Below are 11,822 nucleotides of genomic sequence, written 5' to 3'. Positions count from 1 at the left end.
CCGGAGAGATGGCTCTGCATGCTACTTTCGGCATGCGTGCCATAGGTTCACCATTGTGGTCATAGACATAAACTAGTGGAGGCTCCCGCCCCCCCAACAATAGAGAAGAGCTATACTAGCTTCATGTTTTCTTTTAAATTCCCAATACATCCTTGGTGTTCTGAAAATGTGTCTGATCCAAATGCTAACCAGGCCTGACTCTGCTTAGGTCATCAGTCAGGAACGGTCAGCAAGGTGCTGCCACCTGGTGAGAAACCTCTGATCTTAGAGAATTAAGATTCTGTCTTTTAGATACGTTTGAGAACTTAGAAATACAGTCTCTCCAGCAGAGTGATAAAGGTATTCATTCAAACAGAACAATAAAAAGAGTAAACCCTTCTAAATTACTTTGAAATCCCTCCTTGTAGTTGTTATAGAATATAGAAACCAATTTCATTGTATTTAAATACAATGACAATAAAGATTATACTTATACTTATGTCTATGGAGATTCTCAATCATCCAGGTCGTGGTTGTCCCAAAGATGCTTTTCAAAAGGCAACTGGACTTTCTTGCTTCCCCCCCCCCCACCTCCGTAAAAACGTTTTACTTCTCATCCAAGAAGTGTCCCCAGTTCAGTTGTAGAATGCAGTTTATTTCCACCCACCCCTCTCATTTGTCATATGTACAATTCACACTCCTGAAACCCGGCTGCAAACAATGGAACACTTCGCATGTGTAAGAATACTTGGGCTTCAAAAGAGAGAAAACAGCAAGCGCTATAGCTCAAGGTTTCTTCTTGGGATTCAGAGAAAATGTTCTCAAGTGACACATTAGCTTGATTAATACAATCTTCAGATAAATAAATGAAATAAGCATCTGTAAAGGAAACCCATGGTTTATCAGCTTGCTGAGCTTCTGGAGGCTGGGCTAATCATCGGTTACTGTGTGTTCTGCTTTTCTAGTTAACATGCATAACCTGTGAGGGAAGTCTCCAGAGGACGACCCCAAGTGAGGGTCTATCATTAATCAACTTCAAGCAAACACAGCAAAGAGACACCATGATACATGCTTTAAACTCCAAATTAATGCATATTTTTACAAACTGTCAATAAGGAAAGAAAAGCCCTGCCAGGAAACACAAACGGAGAGGAAAAGGCTCGCTCAACACAACAATATGATATGAAAGCAAAGTCCTAATGAGAATAATAACGCTGTCAGCTGTAAACAAGGCAGAACATGATCCTCAGCTCACGGTGGGCACTAAGGATGCACTAAGGAGATGAGATCTGCCAAATTTCTCATTACAGAATAGCGTATGAATAACCCACAAGGGATCAAGGGTTGATTATACAAAATGGGCATGATAACATTTGAAAAATGTTGTCCGTAAATCATATTCATAACAAACCCCTTTACAAATACAAATTACCTTCCCCTTGTTTTATTGTTTGGGGGGGGGGGGTGATATGTAAAAATGTCCCTGCCAGTAAGACTTTATGAAAGGAGACTTGGTTTTATTTGCAATGCCATGTAAATAATTATAATGTGACCCCCAGAGGTGGGTTGCCAATTTTTCTACTACCAGTTCGGGTGTGCTCCCGGGCGGTGCTTCTGTGAATGCGCAGAAGTGTCTGGGCGGGTGGGCAGAGCCTCCCGGCGCCGCTACTACTGGTTCGCCCAATCCGGGCCAAACTGGCAGCAACCCACCTCTGGTGACCACCCCCCCAAAAACCCCAAATTTCTTTTGTTTTGTAAATAGCCATTACCTGCACCATTAGGTATTTTAGTAAATCAAAACAAACTCTATTAAGTTAAAGAAAATAATATTGTATGAAGTTTCATTTCCAAGAGGTTGGCAATAGTTACACATTCTGAGAGGAAATGAAGAAAGAGTCTCTCCCTAAACAATTTTTTTATGACCAAGAGAAAGCCACATCTAGAGGTCAAAAATCAGCTTCTCCCTGGGATAGTTTGTATTGTAATTGTAAAATGAGAGTGAACGGGGTCATGTCTTAGCACTACTGTTTTGATTTGTGCATTTCAGTGTTTCTATCATTTATAGATGATTGTTTTGAAAGATTCCAGATGCACACTGACTCCTACCAAGGCAGAATCTTTTTCAAATAATTCTCTCAGTATAATCACTTGAATTATATTTGAATTGAACTCCAGGGTGACGGTATTGATACAGAAAGTGTAGCTATACAGTGAAAAAACAACATAGAGCACTGAGGAGTGTTACTTCGCTGTCTCTTTTTATGGGACATGAAAAGCATGAAACCCTTATGTTTATAAGCATGAAAAGGCATGAATCCTTAATGTTTACTACTGGCATGCAGGAATAATCTTTTGTTATAAAAAATTAGTAACTAAAGCAGTTGTATTAGCTGATACGTAACATATGCTTAATTCTCTATATCCTTCTGGGTTGTTTCACTGAACTCTTTTCTCTGCTAAAAGAAAGATGTGATGATATTTAGAAAATAGGAAACCAAGGGATGGGGCACTATTGTTAATTAGACAAACAATTTTTAGCACTTTTAAAAATTCTATAGTACCCTTATATTATAAAAATATTGCTTTCTCAGTGGCTTTCTATATTATTTTTTTAGTTATTCTCTGTGAGAACTGTTGAGGTAAATTCTTAGAAAGCTTTTTCATACTCACAACCTTGAAGATAAGGGATTCATCCTCAGTTGTTGCTCAAAAGATCAGAAAATAAACTTTGCAGATCTCCTCCTAGCTCAAACAACCTTTAAGGTAAAACCTCCACATTTTAAATGGTGCCTGGCATCAAATAAGTCTCCTAATGCACTCTTGGAGAACTTTAATATCCTGACCCAAGAGCTCCATTAGCATCTAACTTGTAGTAACAACAAACCCTTCTAGTAACAACAAATAACCCTCTAAACCATGGTTCCAGAAGGACTGTACTAATGCTAAAAAAAGCTCTCGTTGCCAAACCTATGTACCCAATATTATACCGGCAGCTTCAACAGAAGAGATGCTACAAACAATTGCTGACACACAATAAAAAGGAAACCATGAAAAAAAACTGGACATGAGCTGCACTGGCTGCCTATTGGTCTCCGGATACGCTTCAAGGCGCTAGTCGTCACTTATAAAGCCCTTCATGGTATTGGACCTGGGTACTTGAGAGACCGCCTGCTGCCAATCACCTCCACTAGACTGATTAGATCCCACAGATTAGGCCTCCTCCGAATTCCATCCGCCGGCCAGTGCCGACTGGCGACTACCCGGAGGAGAGCCTTCTCTGTGGCTGCTCCGATCCTCTGGAACGAACTCCCCGTGGAGATTCGAACTCTCACCACCCTCCAGGCCTTCTGCAAAGCCCTTAAAAACCTGGCTGTTCCGACAGGCCTGGGGCTAAAGAGCTGTTGCCCCCGTCTCGAATGGTATGACTGTTGTGTGTTTTTAAATTATGTATTGTTATGTTTCGTTTTTCATTTTCTGTCTGTACCCCCCTTCCCTGATTTGAATTGTGAGCCGCCCTGAGTCCCCTTCGGGGGAAAAGGGCAGCATATAAATATAATCAAATCAAATCAAATCAAATTTATTAAAGTAGTCAAATCCAATGATTCAGTCTCATTTTGGCATATTGCATCAAACTCCCAAAGCAATGGTCCATCCATGGGAATCTGGGAGGCATACTTTCAGAATTCTACATGGACCCCTGAGGATGCCCTAATCAAATTATAGAAAATCTGCTTATGTGGGCATCAATGACAGTGATAAGAGATCCAATTGACAGTACTCAAGTAAGACCAGGGAAGGCCCCAGGAAGAAACCTATCTGTCCCGATGTTGTTTAAAACATTTTGGGCTTCTAAGCCCTCACTCTGACCTCACTTTTTACTTGCATTGACACCTATGGCTGAGTCCTCATGGATTGCGTGCTTATGATCACTGTTCCTATCAGGGGTAAAATGCTACCGGTTCGCACCAGTTTGTGTGAACCAGTATGGACGATTGTTGTTGGTTCCGCAAACCAGTAGTTAAAAAAAAAGGTTCCGAGGCTCACACGGCTCCGCTGTGAGCCGCCCAATCGTTGGAAGCTGTTTTTTTTCTTTTGCTTTTAAAAGCATTTTTTCCTGCCTATCACCCAAACCAGCGGGAAAAAAATGCTTTAAAAACGGGGAGGGGGAGGTTCCATGACAATCAGCTGTGCCATGCGATTGTTGGAACCTTTTTTTCCTCCACTTTTTAAAACATTTTTTCCTACCTATTCGCTTGAACCGGTAGTAAAAAAAATGCTTTAAAAAGCATTGTGTGTGTGTGTGTGTGGGGAGATTCCCATGATCACACGGCACAGCTGAATCTTTTTTTTTTTCACTTCTTAACGCATTTTTTACTACCGGTTCGGGTGAATGGGTAGTAAAAAATGCTTTAAGAAATAAAAAAAAGTTGGCCACGCCCAGAGAACCGGTGGCAAAAACGTTTACATTTCATCACTGGTTCCTATATATATAAAAGGGAAAATTCATTCTAGGACTGACTAACTGACTGACTTCGGGCTGAGTGACAGTAAGTTTTCTGCTGTAGTTTTGGCTTTTTGAATAGTTATGTTAATAGGCAAAGTTTGTGATAAAGGACTGATTTGTTTCATTGCACCACAACAATTAAAAACAATTTAATTTAGGGGAAGAGTATTCCATTAAGGAAAATAAGAATATCACTGTAAAAGGTGCTAAACAGAAATCTGAAAGTAGAAACAGCAAATAACAACAGCCTGCATTGAACACTGGAATATTATAGTTATCTATTCAGAAATACAAACTGTCTAACTGTTGAAAGAAATGCTATCATGTGCCCTCGCAAATAAGTGCCAAGCACAAGGCAGACAGAGAAATATGGAGTATTTCTGGGAAATAAAATGCCTTTACTTCTGAACAATTCCAACAACCTAGCATTTCTACCAGTATTGTATTCTTGGCATGGGAAGAACAAAAATATTTGCGACTGAAAATGCCTAAAGATAAAACATTCAAGCAGAGCTAAAATGATGTCATGTAAGGCTACTTAGGGAATGCTAATTAATACTGCACAAATAATCTCTACAAAGCCTAAATCTCTTCCAATGTTTTGAAGGTAAAAGACAATGTTAAAATTAATTATCAAAAGTGAGTATCGCCTTCTTTAAAGCTTTTTTCTCAAAGCAAAACGAACACTTATTTAAAATGCTGAAATATCAAAGTAACAAGAATCTTAGATATTTTTTTTTTCTCCTCAACCCCCTGCCCAAAAAGTTTTGCAGGTAGGAAACATATTATAAATAATTAAATGCTAATTATCTTCACAATTAATAATTAGACTAGCTTCAGGTTAATTTTTCCTACCTTTTGATTTAGAACTTTTAAGATACAGCTCATTCACTACAACTAATCAAAGCCCTATTAAAAGGAACAAAATAGGGCTGGCAACTGACTGAAATGTAATTCCAAAGTCTTGCCAAAAATTGTTTTGCTGGCATGAGACAGACAAACAGAAACTTTATTTCGGTCACTGACCAATAAATGTACATACAATAAAACAAACAACACAAAACTATTTCCTAACAATAAAAACTATTGGCAATAAAAACTGTTGTGGGAGAAGCTTAAACCTAATGAAGCAGAACTTTGCTATCTTTAGAGAATTAAATTTATGTTGATCATTTAATAAATCAAGGCAAATAAAAGTTATCAGAGTATTTCAATGTAGTTCTGCTGCATGCCAACTGCCTGCAGTTCAGCAGTTTGATTGTCACTGGCTCAAGGTTGACTCAGCCTTCCATACTTCGAGGTTTAAAATGAGGATCCAGATTGTTGGGGGCATTTATGCTGACTCTGTAAACCACTTAGAGGGGGTTATAAAGCACTGTGATGCAGTATATAACTCTAAGTGCTATTGCTACTGCTATACTGAATTTCAAATGTCGTATTTCAAATTTGAAACACTGGAAATAGTTTATTTCAACAATTTGCAATGTTTCAATTATCAAAATGCCCTGTTTTGTGGATAACACACAGTGGTTTCCAATCTGAAATGGGGCATTTTAAATTTGAATCTATTCAAATTTTGAATGATTTGCATCCTACTATTATAAAGCTCCTAAGCTGTGGAACTACTGTAGGTGCTTTTGGTTGAAAGAACCTGATGCATGCCAATTTCCCCATTTTTCTAGTGGTGAATTTTTCTGCACATGTTGTGGCATGCATTTTGGAAGGAAAAGTTTAAAGATAAGTGTACTTTTGCCATAAAAGCAGTACCACGTATTACTGTTCTCAGCCACATGTTTTTGGAAATTCACTACAAAATCTTATGAGCTTACAGTAGTATATTTTCTATTACTGAAGTCATTGTTTAAATTGAATTCAATTTTGAAAAAAACCAAACTGATTAAATTGGCAACATTACTGACAAAAATACTTTCCATGTTCCTACTTATGTCCCAGAAATCGGCCAAGGACACATGGTAGGTCCCCAATTAGCTTTATTTTGAGATCCCACTGCAAGAAACTACTTGGTGCATTGACTGACCTATGGTATGCATTCAATAAGGAACATATAGGTAGTCCTTGACTTACAACCACAGTTGGGATTGGATTATCTGTTGCTACGTAAGGCAGTCATTAGATGAGTAGAACCCAATCTTATGAGCTCTTTTTGTCATGGTCATTAAGCTAATCTGGCTTTCCCCATTGACTTTACTTGCAGGAAGCACAGTGGGAAAAATTCCAAATGGCAATCACTGTAACTGTCATAAATACAGCCACAGTTGCTAAGTGGCTGAATTTTGATCATGTGACAATGGGGGTGCTACGACGTTCCTAAGTGTGAAGACTGGTCATAAATCACTTTTTAATTCTGTTACAAATCACCTTTCAATTCTGTTATAAAAAGGCAATGTCAACCAAAACTTGACACATGAATTCATGATTGGCTTAAAGACAGGTTTAATGCTTTCCATTAAGTATGATAGAGAAATATGAATACCCGTACAATCATATCTCGTATACTGTGACTTGTTATATGATAATATGAATTGCATAATCAAAAAGCGTAATCAGGAGGTAGTGATGTTATCTAAAATGTTAGATAGGTTTAATGACTTATCATGGTTTGCTGTTGTGGTTTGCTAGCTATTAAAACCACCACTTCGTCTGAATACTCCTTAGACTTGTATTCGCTACTGTATATTCCACATACTGCTACAGATTTTCCCTTTAGATAAATTCCAATTCATGGAATTTAATGACCTGAATCTTAAAAAGTGTTTGAAGTTGTGACAGAACACTACTATACATTACCAGCAGTATGTGGAATTTAATACAATACAATGGCAGAGCGGGAAGGGACCTTGGAGGTCTTCTAGTTCAACCACCTGCCTAGGCAGGAAACCCTACACCGTTTCAGACAAATGGCTATCCAACATCTTCTTAAAAACTTCTAGTGTTGGGGCATTCACAACTTCTAGAGGCAAGATGTTCCACTGATTAATTGTTCTAACTGTCAGGAAATTTCCCCCCAGTTGTAAGTTGCTTCTCTCTTTGATTAGTTTTCACCCATTGCTTCTTGTCCTGCCCTCAGGTGCTTTGGAGATAATTAGACTCCCTCTTCTTTGTGGCAGCCCCTGAGATATCGGAACACTTCTATCATGTCTCCCCTAGTCCTTCTTTCCTCTTCATCTTTTTGTAGCTTGAACTGATGCACAAGAGGTCTTTGGTAAACAGCACCCAAATGTTTGTGAAACAGAGTAAGCATTTAAGGAGAAACACACTGTTGACTATTGTGAGAGTCTGTATGTTTATTCTATGTAGATAAAAGACACCCCCCTCCCCAAGGCACTTAATTGAAATGCTGTCTGAATTTGAGGAGATGCCACAGAAAAAAGATATATAAAACATGGTAACAAGACATTTTTATGGTTCGTCCCTAACATTTTCTATACTCAAAATAAAATATTCTCTTACCGAGGAAACTCATTATAGCTACTAAAGGCCCCCATGAGGGAATGTAGTAAGGAGATAGATTCCTAGAAGGGAGGGGGGGAGTCCAAAGGAGTAAGAGGTAACTCAGTCCAGATAACACATGTGAGAAAAAGAGGGTGAAGACAGCCACTCCTTAATTGTTACCAGAGTACATTGCAGATACAGAGAGTAGAGTGCTCAATCTGGCAAGATTTTGTCTATGTGTGTGAAGCTATAAGGAACTCAGCTTGGAAAATTCACCACATGTCATTCTTGGTTTTGGATCTGACAGTCAGTAATGGAACTTCATGTTAAATGACTGGAACTGAAGGACATTACAGACATTATAAGACCTTTTCGCTTCCATTCCCTTTCAAAAAGAAACCTACTTTGGGTAATGTGGGGTTGGGAGCAAAGGACAAAAAGGCAAAATGTGAAGGTCCATATATTCTAAGTAGCTGCTTTGGCGGCGTTACTATTATACTTCATAAGTGATATATACTGTTGGACATTTTTAAAATGCTGTTGAAGCTCAGGGGTATTACACAAACATATAAATTAAGGTTTATTTATCCTTGTTTTACTTCATGATCTAATAAATGTTTGAACTTTTCTACAGTCCAGAAATTTTAATTTAGCTGCGGTGGGGTGAGGGCAGAGTTAGGAGAAGAAACACCATACACCCACTCTCTCTCTCTCTACTTACATTGCTTGCATAGGGGAACGGCCTGGACTGCTGTCGCTCCCATTGCTGTTCGCATGCTCCATTGCACCATTAAGATCTTCCCGCATTGCATTGGCTAAACTGCCCAGAGTGGGGTTTCCCATGGAAGCAGTAGTGTATAGAGATATATTGTTTTCAGCTATTGAAGCCTATAAAAGAGGGTGGAGGGAAACAAGACAGGAGCATTGAAACAAGCACATATCTGTACATATACCACCCATCACATCCAAGTTACATTACTTTCATTTTCTTTTTCATTAAATGCAAAGGATAAAAATCACAACCTCTGTATTATTAATTTCACCACTGGCATAGCTAAAAGTTCATTCATCTCCAATTTTTATCTAAAAGTAATTTCATCTATATCACCAAAACCAATCACATATTGTACAGGAAACAATTCAAATGGAATTTTAAGAGGGAAAAAACCCCATAATACAATAAACAGTTAACTTAGCTTTGCATAGTCTTAAACTTTCAAGAAGGTATATAGTCACATACCTTACAACACTGTCCTGATGTTGGTTTTCTCCACCAAGCTGGGTTTTGCCTCAAGAGGAAAGTACCACTTTTCCTCTTAATGTAAATACTAATTTTCAATGAGCCCCCCCCCCCCTCCCCCAGCAAAAAGGGAAAAAAACCACATAGGCAGTAAAGCAAATATATTTGATATTTGCAAAACTCCTGGAAAAGTAGAAAACTATGTATTTAATATAAGACTGGCTTAGCTGTAGTCTAGCAAGTTCCTTGAACAACCCTGGAGTATTTATCAGCAAACAGTGTTCTTGTGATACAAATTATCTCCATTTATTCTGGACTTTGCATTTACTGATTCGTTGCTCAAAGATCAAGCAACAAAACTTAAATAAGGCATTCATTTCTTCTTCCCAGCAATATCTTTTTTTTTCTTTTTGCTTACATGTATTCTTATGCTCTTGGTGATACTGACAATTGTAAGCAGAAAACCATTCTTGTCCAGTACAGATAAACAGGCAAGCCATCGTTAAAAGCAATGCATGGCGATACACCTTTCAACATCCTAATGTATTAATCCACAATCAGCAAGGCCTAAGCCCTGGTAAAAACCACAGCAGTTACTTTTATGTACCATGCTAACCAGTGAGGGGTTGCTAACCGGTTTACTATTGGTTCGTGCGTGTGCGTGCAATGCGTCCGGGCAGGTGGGCGGAGCCTGCCGCTGCCGCCGCCACTACTGGTTCAGCCAAACCGGGAGCAACCCACCTCTGATTGTAACCTAAAACTAAACACAAACCTTTAGCATTTTCTAGGAATGTAGTTTAGTCTAGTTTATTTAGGTATTTCTTAACTTTCACAATAATGCTTCATATCCAAAGGCTTTCTAAAAAATTATTTTAAGTGGAGGAGGAATCAAAACCAAGGCTGAAATGTAGTCATCTTGAAGAAGCTTCAGAAGCAACAAAATGCAGCAATAGCTTAGCCCCAGTTATTAATTATTTTCAACCACCTTGTAGTGGGGCTCAATGAAGAATATCCTCCTCACACTGAGAGCCTGTTGCGATGTCAAGAGTTGTATTGGAGACCCTACCAAAAAGTCTCCATTTATAGAAACCTGTTTATTGGATATGGAGAAGGTTTTTTCTATGAGCTGATCTCTGCAATCATCATGTCCCTCCCTTCTGTTAGCTTTTGAAAATGGAATGGAGACACATATTTCCTTGACACAGTGTTATGCAAGGATATGGCTATAGTTTAATATGTAGTTTATGTAATTTCCTCAACTTACAACCACAATTGGGAAAGAACATCTGTCACTAAGAGATGCAGTCCTTAAGCAAGTTGCACCCACTTTTGCAATCTTTTTTTTTTGCCATTGTCATTAGATGCATCACTGCAGATTTTAGTGAATCACACAGCTGTTAAGTAAATCTTGATTTCCCCAATTGAATTATTTCGCTTATTGGAAGCTCCCTGTGAAAATTGCAAATGGCGATCACAGGACCCTGGAGGACTGCCACCATAGTAAATACATCTTGGTTGCCAAGTGTGTGAATTTTGATCACATGACACAGGAATGTTGCAATGGCTGTTAACTTTGAGAGCCACTTAGCCAATTTTGCCAGTGCTGTTGTAACTTTAAAGACCGAGGTGGCGCAGTGGTTAGGGTGCAGTACTGCAGGCCACTTCAGCTGACTGTTATCTGCAGTTCAGCGGTTCAAATCTCACCGGCTCAAGGTTGACTCAGCCTTCCATCCTTCCGAGGTGGGTGAAATGAGGACCCAGACTGTGGGGGCAATATGCTGACTCTGTAAACCGCTTAGAGAGGGCTGAAAGCCCTATGAAGCGGTATATAAGTCTAACTGCTATTGCTATAAATATGGTCAAATGGTCATAAGTTGAGGACTACCTGTATCACTATAGCTGCTACTCCCTTCAACTCACTATTGAATTGCTCCTGGTAAAAGAATCTGTGGAAAAGTAGAAGGAGGGGCTTCGCAAAGAAATTGTGCTATTAGGAAACCAACATAGGAAATGCATTATGTCACAAGTAGGGCAAGAAGTAAGGGAAATCATCAAAGGACATTTTCCTTGGCTTTGAATGATACTGTTGGTTAGACTTTCAAGTAAAGTAACTGTGTATTGAATTGCTCACCAATGAAACAAGAGAGCCTGCTTGCTTAATTAGCTGTGCTTGCAGTAGCGCTTTGAACAGAGATGCTAAAATGAAACTTGGCGTTATTGATATTATTGGATTCCCAAGTGGCTGCCAATTGGTGATGAATGCTAATTTCCTATCATATATCAGCCAAATAGTTGTTGCCTGTATAATTTCAACAAAACATCTGTTGTCTTTTGCCACAGACAGTGAAATCACCAGTGGTAGTACAAGATGGCTTAAAAGGTATCCTAAATTAGGGCTTCTTTCAAATGAGTGGGGCCACAAATTAAGGGCAACTAAAGAGAGAACATGGCGTTGGGTCATAAGCTCACTCTAACATACTGGTTCTTCATATCCATCAAGGCTGAAACCAATGTCAAATTGTGTCCAGTTTATATATGTGATTGACTTTTCTCAATTTCAGTGAGAAAGGGAGTGACGATTGGAAGCCTATATTTTGCTTCCCCTATAATTTCTACAAAATAAAACTAATTGCTAGCAGCATATAG

General features: G+C 38.9%; 1 protein-coding gene across 10 annotated transcripts in view; it reads right to left on the bottom strand.

The window, feature by feature from the left end:
• The window catches only part of FOXP1 (forkhead box P1), a 530,594-nt gene that overhangs the window by 5,669 nt on the left and 513,103 nt on the right, over positions 1 to 11,822 (bottom strand). For all 10 annotated transcript variants that reach the window (XM_032211522.1, XM_032211517.1, XM_032211525.1 and 7 more), the window contains one exon: positions 8,658 to 8,824. In XM_032211522.1, coding sequence (XP_032067413.1) covers positions 8,658 to 8,824 — 167 coding nt within the window. The remainder of the gene's footprint in view (positions 1 to 8,657; positions 8,825 to 11,822) is intronic.

The sequence above is a fragment of the Thamnophis elegans genome, chromosome 2 (genome assembly GCF_009769535.1).
Source record: "Thamnophis elegans isolate rThaEle1 chromosome 2, rThaEle1.pri, whole genome shotgun sequence".
Lineage (NCBI taxonomy): Eukaryota > Metazoa > Chordata > Lepidosauria > Squamata > Colubridae > Thamnophis > Thamnophis elegans.
Note: the sequence above shows the minus strand (reverse complement) of the source record. Positions and strands in the feature narration are given on the sequence as shown.